This window comes from Thunnus maccoyii, chromosome 14 (assembly GCF_910596095.1).
Source record: "Thunnus maccoyii chromosome 14, fThuMac1.1, whole genome shotgun sequence".
In the NCBI taxonomy this organism is placed as follows: Eukaryota; Metazoa; Chordata; class Actinopteri; order Scombriformes; family Scombridae; genus Thunnus; species Thunnus maccoyii.
Genome location: NC_056546.1, coordinates 13,092,439 through 13,112,696, shown reverse-complemented (window position 1 = coordinate 13,112,696; position 20,258 = coordinate 13,092,439). Strand labels below are relative to the sequence as shown.

At 40.0% G+C, this 20,258-nt stretch overlaps 1 protein-coding gene across 2 annotated transcripts in view; it reads left to right on the top strand.

Moving 5' to 3' along the window:
- Positions 1–20,258, top strand: part of adam12b (ADAM metallopeptidase domain 12b) — a 98,337-nt gene that overhangs the window by 18,838 nt on the left and 59,241 nt on the right. For both annotated transcript variants that reach the window (XM_042433791.1, XM_042433790.1), the window contains exon 3: positions 1,791–1,864. In XM_042433791.1, the coding sequence (XP_042289725.1) occupies positions 1,791–1,864 (74 nt within the window). The remainder of the gene's footprint in view (positions 1–1,790; positions 1,865–20,258) is intronic.

Sequence of the window (20,258 nt, the reverse complement as noted above, 5' to 3'; positions counted from 1 at the left end):
CTTTTTTTATGCTCATGTTGTAAGAATGGTCTAATGACACCATGGGCTTTAGGGTGTTAATACACTTTGTTTCAGTCTGATAACAAACAATTCCCTGAAAAGCATCAAGTCATCTTAGAGCTATTTGTCGGGAAATTGCCATTTTGAGATTCTATTAAGGATTAAATCTCAAAAATGACATTTGACATTGTGAGAAAAATCTCCATCATCTTCATTTCCTTGGTTCATTCTGCCATAAATCAGTCATACTGAAACACTCACATCAGAGTCATCACAGTCGTTCCTACACTGTAATATTAAGGACATAATGTGTAACTTCTCCACATTAAAATGTCTAAAAACAACTAGACCCATGTTATATATTTTGTTGAGTAATTAAATTATCCCAAATGTTTCCAACAATGTTCAAACCCAGACAAAGCTGTAATTTTAATTAAGGTCATGGTCCGTTTCATTTGGTCGCTTGTCAATGGTGTCAACTATTTTTCCACCAGAAAAATGGTTAGGCCTGGTGGGGAGGGCTGGGGGTCACAGCACAGAGTAGCAGAATGAGATGTCTGTCCTCTCTCCTGCTCTCTGCTGTCAACACACATAGCTGGAAGCGAGCAGCTGCTCTCATGTCTCCCTGGGTCTCGGTGCTTCTTTTCGGCAGAAACTCTCCCGCTCTCTGCCTGTTCAGCCTGCTCTTGGATGGTAGACGGGTTGCTCCGATAGCTGCAGCCTCACCATCACACACACGCTCTCTCTCTCTCTCTCTCTCTCTCTCTCTCTCTCTCTCGACCACACACCCGCTACACACTGAGCTATTCCTTAAAGGAGCTACGCTACATCTTAAATATATATATTTTTTAAATCCCCAGTGCTTAAACCCAACGGGGGGTCAACCCGTGCCAACAGGCTTGCAATACACTGGTGGAAACCCTGGCGTCATATTCCTTCTACTCCCTCTACTTGCTACAACTTCCGGGGAAGCATGGAAAAGACCAGATGATACATCAGAGAGTGAGGAATTTCAATATCGATCTAGCTTACTACGATGTGCTACTATTACAAGTGGCTCATGCCAGCCATCAAGCTAATGTGTACAGTAACATATGTGTATATAATGGTAAGTTAACTTAACGTTAGCTAACATCACTTGCAGCTATTTCATTAGAATGAAATGATATGATGTGAATATAGCTTTAGTACATTACCTCGTCCGTGAACATGATTTCGCCTTTCTTCTTCTTCTTCTGTCTGAGTCACGTCAGATCTGTTTTCAATGGTGGTTGTTTACCAATGAAAACAACAACTTCCATGATCCCACGCTACTTCAAGACGTCATCAAACTTCATCTTTTGTTATTATAGATTATTTTGTTGTTTTGATTGAGAGACCCATAGCGGCAGATAATACATACTGTGCGTTTAAGTCTTTGAACCAAGGTCAAGTCTTACTATATTAACCCTAACCCTGGCTGACAAATATTAAACGTATGTTCTTCTGTACCAATTTATTTTTAACAGAAACCAGCAGTATGGAGATGTGGATAGAGAACTTTTAAGTTGTGCATCAGTAAAAGCTAGAGTCCAGTTTACCTACTTTTGTGTCATACACAGACTTGGGAAGTGTAGGATGTGGCAGCTCTCTTCCTGTTCCTCTACTACTATTGTGCCTTGCCACATCCTGCTTTGTATCGAGCCTGTGTGTCAAAGTAAGGCGAAGCTTCACACAAATGCTGACCCACAGGCAGGATGGGTGAGATCCAGGCACCACCTGAACACTCCTGTCATCTTTTTGTGTTTCAGAGTTATCCTGCGTCACTCCAGTTGCTGGTACGTGCTGAAGGTGAACAGCTGATCCTGGTGCTGGAGAAAAACGAGTGAGTTTTCATCTGATTCATTTGAATTTCATACTCACTGTGGGCACTAGGACAAAGGAAACTAGATATTTATTATGTTAATCACACACAGAGAGCCGAAAGATAAACCCACGCTCCCAGCTATGGCATACTAGAGTTACTGTATATATGCAAGAGGAGGAGAAGTTGTATGGGTCTGGGCTGTGATATAGTGTATTCAAGGAGGGAGAAAATATTATGTCCCCTAGTGATTGGATTCTTTTATGGTTCAGTTTCTCTGAAGGGCCGAGAGATGAAAGCTGATAAAGAATAAGGCAGAAGAGAGTTCTGAGGATATGCTTGTCTTCCCCTCCTTTGCTTTCCCTCTCCACTCCTCTCATCAATCCACTCCCTTCCAGACTGCGGAAAATAACACCGTGCACTGTGAAACAAGGGGTGGGGATCATGTGGAGTTCATAAATATGTAGATACACACACATACTCACGCACAAACTGTTCCATATAGAGAGGAAAGATTGCTGTACAGCCAGAAAAGAAAGAGTGCGTACAGGCCAGGTTACATGTCCGGGGAAATTTACAATCTCGCAAGAATGATGGCATCGCTGACTCAGGTCTTGTTTCTGCCAATGTTTCTCATTCAGTGGAGACATAATATTTTACACCGCTGCTTTGGAATACAGATATTGACACTAGATTGATTGACTTGGTCTACAACTGTTCAGACCCCATCACTGGTAACTCTACTACAAACACAGATCGGACCGCTGAGATTTTCAAACTGCGGAAAAAGTGGAAGTTTGGAAAATGTACAACCACTGCTAAGATTTATTCACATATTCATTCTCTTTTCCATCTGTCATATAATAGTCAACACCTGTAAAACCACATTTAGAAAGATTTAAACAGACTATTATGTGAGCCGATGAACATTTAACTTATTAAACCCCCCTCCTCTTGTCTCATATCATCTCACCCACAACATAATAAGGTACTCTGCCAACAAAATTCAAGTAACCTTAAATAAAAAAAAAATTGAAAAAACACACTGTCCTGACTGACCCTTCCCAATCCCCGTTCTAAATGTGACCTCTAGTGATCCCAGCATCAGCTGTGAGTCATCCGTCACCAGCCTGAGGCCCGGGAGCATGCTGCCATTCCCATCCGGCCTGTTCCCTGTCAGGCCAGATGTGTCCTCTGATATTGCCTCATCAGTTCAGCCAACTCAGAGCAGGTGGTCTCTGACCTCTACATGTGTCTGCTTTGTCTGGAGCGGACAGAGAGATGCGGACACATGAAAGGAGAATGTTAAGGGTGTGCGGACACCTGGAAGTTTTTCTTAATAATTTACAGTAATATTTTATATCCGGCATTTGTCTTGCTCCAATATGCACGTCTGTCTTCCTACATAAAACATCCGCACATTGCACACTTAAAGGTTATTTTAACCAATCCAGTGTAGCTGCATAACAAAATGTGGGAGTTTAAAGTTTGCCAGTTTAAAAGTTTCTATAATGGCAGCACTTGAGAGGTGTGGTACATAAATGTCTTTTTTTACCCAAAGCTGCCCTCCTGACTTCACTCGCTGACGCACGCAGTCAGGGTGGATACCTTCATTAGATATTCCTCAAGGCTGCTATTTATTTTTTCTTGCCAATCTGTCGTTTATGTTTAATGCTGCAGGGCTGCTCGTTAGGAATGAGTTTTAACAGAGCTCAAATGATGCCTTGATGATCAAAAAATGCCTTGATTGGCTCTCATACTGGGCTTGAACATGCAATGTTCTTGCAATAATGCATAGCTCCTTTTTAGCAACAGCAAAATCTTATGGGGTTAGAATATTTTAAACAGAACCCATCCTACTGGCAAATCATTATTACAAAGGTATTTTGAGCAGCCAGTGAATGTTCAGACCTTCAAATATGAACATGAATTTAGAGGGAACACATATGTAATTATGTGTAATACATTATCTGTCTGATGTAATGGCCCAAAATAACATCTAAATAAGCATGATGTTGCTTTTAATAATCATTGAAACAAGCAGGTGAGGAACATACAGGGGACATATAGTGTGTGGAAGTTATTTAACTTTAAAGACGATGTGATGTAAGCATTCCTAACACTGAAGGCTTAGAGGTAAAAAGTTGAGGAATAACGGGAAAAAGTACAAACAGCCATTAAAGTTGGTGTACTGGAAGTGAATAGATCTGAATGCGGAGAACTCATAGGATTAGTAAGTGGTGCCTCTTTGTGCTGAGTTATGGCAGGTTTTCTGGGAAGGCTCATCCATTTTTGCTTGAATCTGCTGAGCCTGTGCAGTTTACTCATTTGGCACCGCTACAGAGCACACCTGTTCCAAGGCCAGTGTGAAATGATCTTGGTCCTCACCAATATAAACACGCTACCAGATCCAATTAATAAACTGCTGTTTGTTAGCCGCTTGGCCCTGTCCCAGGAAAACTTGGCTACAGCGAGACAAGTATGGATCTACTGAGGAGAGAAATCAGTGGGGGTCTTGTGTGAGTGTGTGTGTGTGTGTGTGTATGTGCGTGTGTGTGTGTGTGAGTGTGTGTGTGAGGGGACTTGCTCCATAGGTAGCATGCAGCAAAACTGAATGTATTTCCAGAAAGTCAGAGTCTCTGTGTTTTTGTACATCTTGTAAATGTAGTGTTCATTGCACAGATGCCTCAGCTAGGATCAAACTGTGTGAATGAAAAAAATACTACAGGCAAATGAGTTGTTCATGTATTTCACAGACTTGGGGTCACTTTTAGCAGGTATCACCAGGGGTGTCATTATCAAAGTTGTCAAAAGAAGAGCAAAGCTCAATTCAGGATGTTTGCAGATGTCTGTGCCAAAAAAGTCAGTTCACGGTAAATGTTTGTCTTTTTTCATTCTGTCTCAATTTTGGCTCCACATTGGGAAGTAGCTTACCTTGTCATGTTTTTTTTTTTTTCTTCAGAGCAATGGGAACGGCTATGTCATATACAATATTTAAGGCTTGACGTGTTGTACAGTGCAAACAGTGCTGGACAGACATGCAGACTTGTGCCAGCAGCGGGTGCTTTGATGTATAGCATTGATCAATGGCACAGTTGGCCAGCTTCAAATGATTAATGGTGGTCGTATGGGACATTCCACATTAGTCTTGATTAAAGACTTCAATAGCTCTGTCTGGGGGACCAAGGTGCTTGTGTGTGTGTGTGTGTGTGTGTGTGTGTGTGTGTGAGAGAGAGAGAGAGTGAGAGAGAGAGAGAGAGAGAGAGAGAGAGAGAGAGAGAGAGAGAGGGAGAGAAATACAGCAGGGCCCACTTAGTAAAGTTTTCTACAGTTAGTGTCATAATTTCTGGTTTCTAAGGTGTGGTATTGTTTAGGATTTTTTAATATTTGTGCCGATAAGATACTTGGGTTTCAGTATTGATTCCAAAATTTTTTTTGATACCTTACTTTGAGAACATTTTTTTTCAATAAAACACTTTTTTTCATTTATAGAGATACTGTGTCACTTTTGATAAACATCAGCCACTGTGGTCACAAGTGACAATTATGGGATTATGGTAAATCTCAGAGAAGTGAACAGTTTTTCAAAAACTCAGTAATTTCAGTTTTACGGCAATATTTACTTTAAGTTTGCTAACAGTAGCTAACATTAGCCACCACAAGCTATTGGTCATACCAGACAAAGTAAAGCTGTAACAGCAAAAAAGAGTGTATTATTAGTTCAGTTTTTCATTTATAAAAGAAAGAATATGTTATTTCTTCTTTCCAAGGTTCTGTGTCCTTCATCCTGCTTTAACAAAAGAGTCCTCAAACTCAATGTTACATCTACGTCTAAAAACATCAAAACATAAAAAAAATTGTCTAAAACTGATAATGGTTTTGATTTAAATCAGGAACTATTTAATTTTTTTTTTTTTTTTAAAAAGGTTCAGTGTGTGAACATTTTGGTCAGTACCAAAAAATAATGGGAATTGACACCCATCATTTTCATTAGAGAATACATACACTACATTAAAGTGCTACATAATGTGAACAACTGAACTGTTTGTGAAGCACTTTTCATGATATGATTCTTTAATTTTTAATATTATAAATTTGACACCTGTGTTAAAATTGCTGAATGTCGTTTACTTTAGAGCGCACAAGATACATTGTCATTGTCAGTCACTTCAGTCTTATTCAGCTGTTTTTATTAAAATACCCTTTTTTTCTCCTTGAAGCACAATATGCTGGATTTGTTCATACTCTAAGCAGCTCTCTGCAGAAGACCACGCGTTTCCCAATGAGAACATTTCCTTTCATTCTTCTGTGGCAGGAAAGAAAAGAGGAAAGAGCCCTTTTGAAACACATGGCCACATCTAAACAACATCATTATATTTTTGACAAAAAATCCCCATAGCAACATCCTCCGTGTGTTTTCTATGGGAAAAAAAGATGCACTCCATTTCAATAACAGCTGACAATGCCAAGATCTCTCAATGTGTGGTACCGCAGAGGAGGTATATTATTACACAGTCCGTTCAATGAGGAGAGGCTCAGGCCAGATAAAGACAGATCCCAGGTTTCCTTTGCACTTTAATTGGATCTGTCAAGAGTATGAGATAAGTTGAACTGTACATGGCTCTGTCTTTCTGCTGTGCTATTTATGTGGAAAAGAATTGGCGACTAGCTTGGTTGGCTGTCAACTTTGATGTATGTGTAACTACTCAGTAATGATTGGTTTCCATTCAGTCTAAATAAACCTGTGCTGACCTAATAACCTGATTAAGGTCAGGAACTCGATGGATGGTAGATGTTCAGCAGAAGCAAACTTCCCTTTGTACACTTTGGCAGTTTACTTCTTCCTCTTCTGCCTCTCCTCCATCACTCCCACTTACTGTGTTCCTGCATGTCTGTGATCAAGTTTTAGTGATGCTTTCTTCCTGTTGCATGTCCCACTGTTTCTCTGTCTACATTCAGGTTTGCTACCCCCCCCCCCCCTTTCTATTTGCTGTATCTTTCTATCCCTTCCTCCCACGCTCTCCACATGCATGCTTGTGTTTTCACCGAGCAGCTCCTCTGTCACCATGCAACCTGAGACCCTGTCAAAGCCACCAGTGGGGAATGTTGGACCTCAGGCTGCTGTTTGGTGCCAACACATGTGTACTTAGACTTCGGTGCCAAGTCTCTGTGTGACTTTACTTTGGATGCCAAGGCATTTTGTTCTGCCTGTCGCAATCAATTCATACACCATTACAAGGTTAAACACCATCACCTACAACCAAGGGGTTCCTATCAGCTGTTTCGCTGCACTTTGCATCATTGTGTATGCCAATTATACTCTGATTTCACATTGTGAAATCAGAGAAAATTGATTTCTACTGTATGTTATATTTTTGCTGACTGAATGCGATGCAAGAAAAACATACATTTGGGAGGACACTGCATTGGCCAATCAAATTCGTGGAAGCTAAGTGCCCATTCCTGGTAGAGAACAGCTAATTTCTTCATTTTACACAGCAATTGTCGCAAAAGAGGATGAAATGCTGCTGTGATTACTTTCCACAGTTGTAAAATCCTCCCTCATAGTATTGAAAACCATGGTGCAGTGTTTTAGTGTTTCAAATCATCGCTGGCACCTGAAACAACACACCCCCACCAATAATGCAAGAGTTTCACACAGTGGCAAAACTATGGTTGAGTACAGTGGCTAGAAGTCCTTTACCTGCCGCTGGCATTTTGTCAGTGTCACGCTGAGCAACAAAATACTTTGGCAGTCAGCTCCTCTTTCACACTGTGTGCATGTATGCAATGACAAGTATCCCAAAACACACAGCTTGTCCGTTTTAGTATTGATCTGATTGTGACTTTCGCCTCTTTTTCCCTGATGACATTGCAGTTGTAGTTTTTGTAAAGCTTAGAGCACATAGTAATCGCATTTTGCCTCCTGCCATCTTTAATTAGTTGGCTAAAGAGTTTGTGGATAAAGCAGAGCGCCCTTGGGGAAAGTTGCCCAGTCTTGAAGGACAATAAGAGAAAAAAAAATAAAGAGAGAGAGAGAAAAGTCTTAGGTGTTGCTCGGGGAAAAGATTAGAGTGGTAGTCTTTTGACCGGTGGGATCAAAGCCAAGCATTGGAGCCAAGCTAGCTCAAAGTCTCTCTCATAGTCTCTGTATTTTTTTCACTGTAAGTCTTTCCCTATCTTAGGTTCACTTTCTCTCTTTGCCTCCCTCGTACCTAAAAGTGTGATTGATTTTCCAGACCCAGAGATCTCAGGGGAGGATCAGTATTTAGACTGTTTTTTTTGACTGAGCAATAGAGTAAGTTATTTTAACCATAAAGCAAATCAGATACTTCTGGCCTGTAGTAAAGTGTCTGGATGACGTTATTCACATACTCATGTGATTATGTAACTTAAACCGACTTGTTTATTAGAACAGGTTAATTACTATACCACTCCCTCAAACTGTAGTTGGAGTACAACAGATAATGTCAAGAATTGTATGTGTTCCAGTTGTTACTGGAATTGTGCTCTCGATGAAACAGTCAAATAAGACTCTTTTGTGTCTTACACTAATGCAGTATGTCAGCATATGGCATCATCTATTTGTTCACTGCTACAGACTTATTTTTAGGGGCCTGCAGCAGTAGAGAGGATGAGCACTTAGCAAATATGGTTGTGTATGGTGTCTATGTGTATGTGTATGTGTGTGTGTGTGTGTGTATTTTCATTTCTCATTCATGCAAGGGAACATTGAGTGGAACATTGCCCAATTTTAACTGCTTTTAACCTTACATATACTGTACAGAGGGTGGGGTCACCTGTCAAGGGTGCCAGCTAGCAGAACAATTAGGATTCTGTGAGCCAAGTGTTTTCTGTTTTGTTTTTGAGCACTTTACAGAGAATGAGAGCCTCCAAATGAGAGCTCAGAGGTGATGCATTTGCAGCCTTGTTCTCCTCCTCCTTAAAAAGGCAGAAGCTCTTCTTTTTTTTAAATTAGACATATACTCTGTATGGTATTAGTGGAATGAACTATTGCGTTGGTGTTGGTGAACAGAAAATCTATTATCTGTGTTGGAGTTTTTGATATGTTGGAGTGGGGCTGCAGATGTTGACGGTACATAATATCCGTATTTATCCCGGGCATCATTTATCTGCATCAGCATGAAACACATCCTGGAGAGCATGGTACATGAGTGATTACATTACCTTGCTGCACACAGATAGATTTCTCAAGATAATAAAATGCATCTGTGAACTGTACATTATAATGCACTTACATGCATTTGTCTATGACAGGATGTAGCCATTAGTGTACAATTTGTCATCAGATTATATTTCCTGCACCAGGGAATCAGCCCGCAGTAGACTGTTTCATAATCGTGTTTCATATGTACCCTCCCAGAACCCTATTGCCATAAAAGCTTGATATAAAAGCTTTAATGAGAAATCTTTTTCAAAGTAGAAATTGCTTTGCGTGTGATTCACCTCCTCCTTTATATTTCAGCAAGGCACAGAGAATGGGTCCTTTGTAGTGGACCCATGAGAAATAAGGACTATTCTGTGTTAGACAGCACAGCTCAGCATCTGTTTCACACTCTCACTGGTGTTTATCTGATGTGGTTAATTCCAGCAATATTGCTCACTATGCAATGTTTCCTTTCGTTGTACCTGAGTCTTCGTTTTCTCTCCTCTCTCCTCTCCTCTCCTTCTCCACTCTCATCTCTTTCTTCCCTCTCTCCTGCTCCAGTCTGCTCTCCTGCTCCAGCCTACTCTCCTGCTCCACTGCTCTTATGCTTCAATCTGCTCTCTTGCTTCACTTTGTTCTCTTACTTCACTCTGCTCTCCTGCTTCGCTCTGCTCTCTTACTTAACTCTGCTCTCTTGCTTCAATCTGCTCTCCTGCTCCACTCTGCTGTCTTGCGTCACTCTGCTCTCCTGCTCCACTCTGCTCTCCTGCTTCACTCTGCTCTCCTGCTCTACTGCTCTCCTGCTCCACTCTGCTCTCTTGCTTCACTCTGCTCTCCTGCTTCACTCTGCTCTCCTCCTTCACTCTGCTCTCCTGCTCTACTGCTCTCCTGCTCCACTCTGCTCTCTTGCTTCACTCTGCTCTCCTGCTCTACTGCTCTCCTGCTTCACTCTGCTCTCCTGCTCCACTCTGCTCTCCTACTCCACTCTGCTCTCTTGCTTCACTCTGCTCTCCTGCTCCACTCACCTCCTCTACTCCTGCCTACTTGTCAATAAGGTTATATTTGAGAATGAGTAACATTAGATAATTCTCTCACATCACAAATATTTGATCACGCAACCAGTAAGAACAATAAAATATTGTTATAGCCACCACTAACTTTACATATTTTAGAACTAGAAGGCATTTCTTTCCCTTCCAGATTTTGGGGCATAGCTAAGAACCTTGAGCCCCTCCCCAGCTAAGGTAACATTATCTGACTATCTTCCTCATCAACATCAAGCATCTTTCTCTTCTTGGAGAAATTGTTTAACAAACTGCAATCAGGAATATTTTAATACATAGCTTATATAAACATTGTTGGCAGTTATTTTACCAACGTTTATTGAAGTAACAATACAGGTATTATGATTCACTGAGTTTTCAAACGTTAACTTTACCTAGCTAATGTTAGCTGGAACATTATTTCATGATATATTATCAATATTAATAATAATTAGTTAGCCATGAACATCAATAGAGAATGCATTTTGAATGTTTATTTAAAATTTAAAATCTATCTAACTTAATGTTAGCTAGTTAAATCTACCTTTTTTTTGTTCCCCAACAATGTAATCCTATCCTCTGCCTTGTTTGTCAAAATGAAAATGCTGTACTTGCACTGTTGTTTATTTGGTTGTCATGAGTTCACAAGTTATTGACGTCGTTGACGTGTTCTAGTTGCTTATCCTCAAAGTGGAGAGAGAGCAGACGACTGTTTGTTTGAGTTCAGTGAAGAAGACAGCTCCACAGAGTCGTGTAATCAGGACTTCATAACATTTCATAAAACAATGAAGCAGCGGCGGCAATAATTTTGCAGCAGTCAGCCGCTCCTGCAAAATGTATATAACAGAAACACAGCTATCACATCAGGTCATACAGGCGAAATAAAATACAGATTATTATTAGAGATTATTGAGCTGCTGATGCTGCTGCTCCTGCAACACTTTAGATTGTCATTATCTTGTATGTTCCAGATCCATTCAAATGACAGTCTGTTCCTCTAACATTACATATATGTTCCAACTAACATCATAAACACACATCACCCTGCATTTATAACATACATTGCAGCCTCTCAGGGCTCGGGCAGGTCACATACTGTTTTGCTGGTTTCAGCAAAATATGACAAATAGCTTTGTCAGTGAACAGTTCGAAAGGTCAGGAGCGTTTGCATACACACACATGATATAGTTCTGTACAGGCACAGGCACACAAGAGGAAGTGTGTGTTCACAATAAATCCAGATGTGCCTTGGAAAACAAGGTAGAGAGGAAGTGCATCACATGACATCACTGATAGAGGGGAAGTTTTTGCTTTGCAGCCTCCACGTTGAACTTGACAACACCGGGACAGCAGCACAATAAATCCATGGGCTGTGTGTATAAACACAGGAGCCTGTGGGAACTTTTGTCTATGGAAAATAATACAGAAACATACAGCTGTGGGCAGATTCGTTGTAGAAATGAATCTGGTGAGAAGCAGATAGATGTATACTGTAAGTGATAAATATGTTCTTTTGTAACAGAAACAGGAAATCTACAAGAAAATTGTAAACATTTATGGGTTATATTTATAATCATGGGAAGTGTGTCATATGGTTCAACTGGTAAATGTAGTGTTTAATGGATAATTCAGGATGATTATAACTGGGGTCTTTTTTATAGTTTTAGTCACCATTTCTATCAGCTGTGCTCACCAAAGTAAATGCTGAGATCTGGGACGGGACAAAAAAATATGAGCAGTCAGATGATCAGACAGGTTGTGAACAAGCCAACAGTTTAGCCAGATTATCTAAACTACTGTATTTGAAGGTAAAACCCAAAATCCAAAATGTTCCTCATTACACAGGAAAACTATGACAAATACAATAGGTCAAAGTTGAATCAGGATTCAGTCTATAAACTGTGATGGGTGCCTAAAACAGACTGTTTAAATTAAAGCCTTTTATAAAGTCTTCACATCTTATTAATGGACCCATAATTTCCAAAATTGTCATCAGCATGCTTATTAGAGGGCCCACATTTAGCGATAGAGACCATAATGATTCTTGAAAAAAAATACTGACTTAGTATTTCTAGAGAAAAGTTGAAGCTTTTTGAATGGGAGTCAATTGAAGCCAGGTTTTTTTTTTTGGAGCCAGCATCTAGCGGCTGTCGGTGGCTTCAGCCTCAAGCCATGGTAGTTGCTGTTTGGGACAAACTTATAAAAATAATACCCAAGTTGTAGTAAACATGTACCATCCTTTCAGGTTATTATTACTTGACATCTCCAAGATATCATGTATCTGTGTGGCACACATTGTTGAAGCGCAAACTCTTGAAGATCAGTGACATTTTTTGTAGACCTTATTGAGAGAGCACTGGTTTTTCAGCTGTTGTATCCAGTGGTCAATGGGTGAATAAATGTATTGTATACACATACACACTCTAGGCTGCTCACACTGGCCATTGCTATCAGAAAAATGTCAAGTGTCTTACAGCTGGATCCCAAACTCAGGGCACTGATTAACTTAAAAGCACTTTGTTGTTTTACCACCCGTAGCTCGTCCAATAATTGACATCTCCCGCTCAATACCCAGCAGCCATGATGACTCACGTTACACTGCATCAGCATCAGTGACAGATTGCTCACCCTGATCCTTATGTTAAAATGATACATCATCGCCAAGTGAAAGTTTCCATCTCCACCATGTTTGCAAGGTAATGGGGTGGAGAATGACAGATTGTATGCTATTATCTTATTGGAGAATCAGCGCAGCATCCATGAAAGTGTAAAGTGTGGGTTTAATGACGTGAGAAGTTTTTTAAGAGGAGGGGAAGAATGCTTCATGGGCTCCGAGACTGATTAGCTGATGGTCTGGGATGTGTGCAGTCAGTGGAGCGACGGCGTGTTATATTTAACAGCACAAGTGCTCCTCACACTGCAAATTTAAAGTTGTCAGATTTTAGGATTTCTAAAATTAACAAACATATGGATGGAAGGACTGTGGGAGTACAGGAGATTTTATTGATATGCACCGGTTATTTCATGTTTTTTGCAGGAGGAAAGCAGTGACAGAGGAAGATAAAAATAAAAGGAAAGAGAAGAAAAATGAAAGACAAAAACATCTGCTCAGCTCTTAATTGCATATTTCCCCTGAAGACAAAAAAGTATGGCTGAACAATGAGGCTGCCCAGGGGAGCCACCATAGATTAATTGGACAGATAGGAACCCTCTGACATTAACATTTATGCATTTGTTTACTCTTTTTCAATGAATAATAATAGGCCACCTCCCTTGAAGATCCCTAGTCACTCATTAGTTCCAGTGTGTAGCTTGTTATGGATGGGAATACTGAAGCAGCAAAAATGAAAAAAACAGTTCACCCCAATACCGGGCAGGCATACAAAAACTATTTCCAGAGGTTGTTTAGAATACTTCTTTCTCACAAACTTTTAATGAAGATTTGATGCCACTGCACACACTTGTTATCCATATATCAGCTTCAGTAGAAGGATATTAGTTTTTGATCTTGAAGAGGTTAACGGGCCTTTTGTATTTTGTTTGGCATGCATGCAAATAATCAACCTGGGGGCAAAAGGCGCAAAAGAAGCAACTTACCATATGATATTTTTTTCAGTATTTTGTTTGTAGTGATTAATCTTAGAAGATTTATCATTGGATGATTATTGAGGCGCGATGTGCCAGGTTTTCTATTGGCATTAGCATTTTTAAAGGAAAGAAGGAAAAACACTGATGGTTACAGGTGCTATCTCTCCAGTACTTGAAGTGCAATGTTTACAGGAAGCTCTGTGAGATGTGTATTGATGGCTATTGATTGAGGTCAATGAGCTGTAAACCTTGATTTCTTTCTGAAAAAGTAATACCTCCTTGCTATCACTTCTCTCAGAAAATGACCCAGATTAACTGCAGATAATGTTTCAACAAGAAGCTATTGCAATAGAGAAGTGATGATGTAATATTAAGGACTAAAACTACACACCTTTTTTCCCTCAAGGAAAATAATGTGGGAGCAGGCAGCTTGTGCTTAAATGATTATTATTTAAAAATTAAATTAGTAATTTGTCAGTACAAGAGAATTTTGCCAGAGCTGTAAAAAACTTTTCATGTCTTTTTCATGGGAGTTTAATTAGTCCATATATTAAAGAGATGTTTTTAATATCTCTTCTTCAACTTGTAACTGTTTGGATCAGTTACCACAGCAGATTTATCAAGAATATATTCAGTGCTCTGCTATCAAGAGCATGTTTTTCTAACAGCTCACCATATAAAGAGTTTATGGTTCACTGCTCGTCAGGGGTGGTGATGTTGCCTCCAGGCATTTCGAGTTAGTACCATCATCATCCAGCACCCAGAAATACTCAGTGCTCCTTTGTTAGGGTAATAAAGTATTCATACCTTTACTCCTTCAGCCAAACATTTCACATTCACCACAGTCTAATGTTTAGCTCTGAAAGCTTGGAGCATTAATTACAACAAACAGCATCAGTGGTGCAATATGTGCAGAGGATACAAATGCCAGCGGCCATTTTTGCACAAAATGGACATGTTAGGGCCTGAGTTATAGCAGCTGACCCAGAGAGAATTTAGACAATTGGCCTGGATTCATATACAGGGTTAGCTCTTACAGTAGATGAGCGCATTTTCCCTTCCACTGATTCGACAAACCATTCCCTTTAAAGGGTGCAGGGGGAATATGACATCATGCTCTTTATACAGTTACGAGGAAAAATATGTTTAGTGTGGGATTCATTTTATTGTGTTAAATATTCCTGACGTTTAGGCCAGCAGCTATGCAACGGTTCATTCTTTAACAGCTCTGCTTAACCTCACAGCTGCTTGCCATGTTTTGGTAGAGCTTCAGTACAAATTGCAATGTTTTACACCCAACCTGACGTGTACTTTTATTAAAAGTATAAAAGACCGTTTGGGGCTTGACATTATAGTACTTTTAATGCGCGTTTTGCACCTGCAGCCTTGCATTTTTACTCACATTCTGCTATCAATTCTTGAAGACTTTTTAAGACTCTATGCTAGTAAAAAGCGGCACCAGTAAAAACCCCTGGGTGGTAAAAAAAGAAAAATCTGGAAACATAAAAGATAAGGTTACCATTGGTGTGCAATAAAGAATATAAAACACTTTGGAGATGTAAAGAAGATACGCCAGAGGGAGAAGGCATATCCAGTGGAAAGAAATTGACTCCAGTAATCTATGTATTCTTCTACATGCTAGAAAAACGTCCAACAATTTATGCACAATCCCACGCTATGGAAAACCCAAATTTATCTTCAGGCATTTGTTTTATACAGTCTGTCTTTCACTGTGCGCTTTTTCAAGTGCTATAAAGTGATCAGGAGAGTGGTACAATCCAATATAGGTACCTGCAGTACATCAACGTTATCAAAATGTCTCCTTTTAGAAGGATGCTTTCTATCTCCTCTGTCACTGACCATCAGCAGCCTCCTATCCCCCAAGGAGAAAAATCACGTGACCTCACTGTCACTTACTATCATTTCCTTTTATAACTCTCTGTCAACCCCCGTATATTATCTTTTAAAGGGGCCTACAGTCATTGGTAACAAGTCAAGCAGTTATGAGAAAGATCATATGGTCAGTGATGTAGCTCAAACAGGAAAATGTCATTTGAATATATTATCTGCGAGGTTCATACAGGCGTTTGCGTTTTCTCACGAATGCCTGCGATTCTGTTATTTTTAGATGGTGCGTAGAGAGAGATACAGAAAACCTTCACTAGCTGTACCACTATACAATGAATCATCATTCACCTCTGCTTTTTAATGCAGAGAGCCTTGTTTCTCCCTCTGCGGTTTGCTTTACTGATGTGATGACTTCACTAGCCTTGGGCACCACATCACACACAGAGCTGTGAGGCCTGAGGTGAGAGAGACAGACAGAGAATGCGGTTTGAATTGAGTTTACCCTCTTGGTGATTGAATGGCCTAAATGCAGGTTTTCATTTGGATCTGAAATGAATGTCAACAATAAAGTGAAAGCAAGTTACAGAACTCTCCCTCATCACTGAAGCTTGTATGTTGCAGGTCCAACCACTCTATCTGAGTCATTGGTACATTTTGTATCTGCGAGGCCATTCTGGATCTTTAACCTCTGAAAACAACTTGGTAGAAATGACTATTTATTGTCTCAGGATTTGGTTTTCTATCTTTCTTTCCCCTGTGATCAGAACGTTATTTCAGGAAAACTGTCGTCATCTGGGCCTTTGTGAACTCACTGCAGAATGACTTAAAGTGAACGGCCGACTCTCTTTGGGAATTCTTACTAAGCAAAGACGGATGCCGACTCATTAAGGAGCTATCTTTGCTTTGGTCAGTCAATATTGAAATAGGCTTGGCCCATCAGCGTGCTTGTTTGATATTGGTCTGCTGCCTGCTAGAGTGTTCATACTGGAAGATTTTAGTCTGCTCTCTGATTAATGTGCCCTTTTAGCCTCGCTAGCAGCATGGCTCCAGCAATGGCGAAGCCGGTCAATCAGTCAGTCAGTTGGTCAGATGGTCAGTCCGTCTGCCACTTTAGTCTAGACTGAAATATCATCACAAATATTGGATGGATTGCCATGAAATTTTGTACAGCCATTCATCATCATAATGACTTTGGTGATCCCCTGACTTTTCCTGTCAAAATGTTTATTTGTCAAGTGAAATATATCCACATCCACTTAATGGATTAGCACACAATTTGGTGGAACCATTTGTGGTTCCAAGACAAATGTTTCATATGGACTTTGGTTCTCTCCTGATCTTGTATCTAGCGCCACCATGAGGTTGATTTTTGGTTATAACTTAACTTTTTCTATAAGGCTATCATCGGGTCAAACTTTGAATTTATCCAATACTTTCCATCAGCTACACCAATCTGTACTTTAATGCTAATGCTAATTTGCAAATGTTTGCATGTTAACACTAGCTCAAAGCACTGCTTTTTCCAATAACAGCCTCAGAGACTGTTTTACTTTTGCGTGCTGGATGAGTTTGTGCATGCTACTTATTAATCTTGATGCGTCTTTAATTGACAAGTTTCCACTAACTAATTTTCGAGATGTAATTGAAGAATTTAAGGACAAAAAACATTCAGGAAAGGCTACTGCCAAAATGATAACAGCTTTAAAGTTGACTTTCTAACCTTGAAAGGCATGAATGAACAAATCGACTATCACAACATACAGTTATGTGTGGTTGCTACCAAGAGAGGAACAAGTGTAGACGAGTAATCTTTAACAAAACGAGAGAAGGGGAGTGAAGGAAGGCACTCTTTTAATTCTGCAGTTCAGGGGATTTTACTGTTTTGCTCCCTCTACTCCTCCCACCCTCATCTCTGTCTCTCCCTAGTTTTTTTCTGGCTTTTCTGGCTTTGTACACTCCAGTGCACTGCCACAGCCAAGCCTAAGCTGAAGGGACACTGAGCTGTATGTAAATCAATTTGGAACACAGCCGTATGTGGAAATAGAATTAGAGTTGTCAACCACACCTCTTTAGTCCGTCCTCTCTTCTTCATCTCTCTCCCTCTGTAGTTGTCTGCTCTTTTTCAAGTTAGGCATACAGTACCATAAGTAGCAGCTATAGGAAGGCTTAGGGTTAGGCTCGTGGGGGAGAGGGGATTAAAAGAAATCACTGAAGTTAGCAGTCTTCAAAGGAAGCACAGAGACTGCAAGAGCAGCCACATTTCTCTCAAATGGTTTCATGCTCAAGGGGCTTAGTGTAATGGTGAATTATTACATGAGGCATGGAGTCACATATATGTAAATGAGGTTCAGTGCTTTAAATTTGCACAGAACATTGTACTCTCTGTGCCCGAGAAAAGGATAATATTAAAAACACTGATTCATGTAAACAACTTGTGACACATCCAGTTTCAGTTTCATCAATTACACTGTAGTAGCGAGTCTGTGTCTGCTAGAGGTGATTTGTTCTCCTCAAATAAAACTCATAAAAACACATGTTTGGTGCAGCAACAACAACAGCTCTATCTGCTATAATTTCAGATATGACAGAAAGTCATATCTGTCGGTTTTTTCATGCGGCAGAAAATGGAAGACAGATTTTGTATGGTCCTCTGTAATGAGTTTTTCAGCTGTGTCCTTGTCTGTATGGTCTCTGCATTGTGGTCGCCATATCTCTCTTCAGCCATTCATTCATAGATTGATGTGTAGGTTATATGTCTGCAATCCACTTATATATGTCAACAGATGGGAAGGGAACAGGAGCACATGAAACATTGGGGATCAAAGGTTGAAAGGCTGAGGACAAATCACAAAGACCATGTACTGCAAAAACACTTATTCTGTTCTTGCAACAGATGATCTTTGCGTGGGTGTCTTTTCATTTAGAGCTACTTACACACCTTTTCCAAGCACTCCTAATTATTTTAATAAAACAATGCAAGTGTAGACAACGTAGAAGCCTCAAAAGTAAAGTCTTGAAAGCTATTCGTCTGGCTTTCATAAGTAATTCATGCAGTAAATTAATTTTATGAGAAATTTGATTAATTCTGAAGAGCAGTTTGTAAGATCCTTAATAAAAGAGATGGAAGATTATTTTTTAAGACAAATAACAGTATTTTCTGCCTCCCCAAAGTGCTATTAAGGAGCCCCTCATTCATCACAATTAACCTGGGTGATTGTTAGTGCATCGTTAATTAGATGTTAGAGTGCGTCTAATGAATCGCAGCACACACTTAGGAGCGTTGAATCAATGGTGATTGACTCTAGCAATTGCAGGAGCTATACATAACATCTTTGAAAGAGAAAAACACTACATTTTTCAGTCAGTAAAGTATAAATTGTTAATAATCAGTTCACAGGACACCTCATAAAGCATTCTACCATATAATCTACAATAGAAGTTGCGGAATAAATTGACAATTTGAGGCTGAGACCTTCATCCTCCTCATGCGGGGTGATGGCAGATGTTTATTAAAAAAGAAAGTCATTTTGCAACTTCAATCAGAGGCTCTGCATTTCTGTTCCATTCATAAATTCCACACTCGTCTTTTAGGCCAACATACTGGAATTCAATTCGAAGCAGCATTCGAGGAATTCACACTCGGCTTCTGGTGAGAACTGTGGCCATTTGCAGACCAATTATCATCTGCTACTCTCCATATAGATCGCATTTGATTGGCTGCATGTTCCTTTTTGTACAAAAATAGGGATTGATGTAGGCTGTTGTTGCCAAGAGAGGAGGTACAAGCACATGTAAGTATTCTTGTATTCAGAGACAAAGTGCTCCCTTACACAACTGTAATGTCATAGGTGCAGAGATAATGACATTCTCTGTCTTTTTGAAATCACAATTCCCACAGTAGAAATAAAATCCTGTTTTTAATTGGGCGTAGTCAATCTAACAGCCTAGATTTATTTCTCTGTATTGGGGCAGTAAAAAGGCAGAAAGGGGAACATTAAAGAAGAAGAGAAATGGGAAATGGGTCATCTGGTCATCAGCAGGATCATTTTCAGACGCATAAGATACTCAGTCCCACACCACAGAGCCAAAGGGTAACCGGCGAGGGCAGAGGAAACGCTCTTCAAGCTCACAGTAAACATTCATGGCCTATAAACTCTGTGTACTCTTGCCAAGGACTTGATTACAGGCAGATTCCATCATGTAAAACCCGCGGCTTTAATACAGAATGTGTCTTAGTACCAGGGGCCACTCTGCCCTAAGCTGGCTTTCCCAAACATGCCTCCAAAATACAGAACAGGAGCATTTGCTGGGAATTACCACTCACATGACACAAATCCCGTCTCAACTGCATCCTCTATTGCAGCAGTTTCAATTTGCCTCCTTGTCAGTAACAACATCATATGTTCAGTTGGTTTTATTGGAAAGTGGCTGTTTATCAATGTCACTTTCTAAATGCTGCTTTTGCAAGGTAAGTATGAAGATGCATATTTTGTGGTTTTTCATTATACCACCCTCTGATGTGTCATCCATCTTTAATGAGACATATCTCGCTCTTTAAAGTGATTACTGGCTGCTGGCTTATCAGATTTGGTTTAGAGCTCACTAATGGCATGATAAGGCACATTAAAGCGATAATAAGCATTTAATGAAGTTAAATGTGGTCAGGCCTGGGCCATGGAGGATAGATCCTTTTTTAAACAGGTCATAAAAAAATTAACTTTAAATGTCCAGATAAGGGGAACTTCCGGAAAGATGGCAGAGAGAGTAG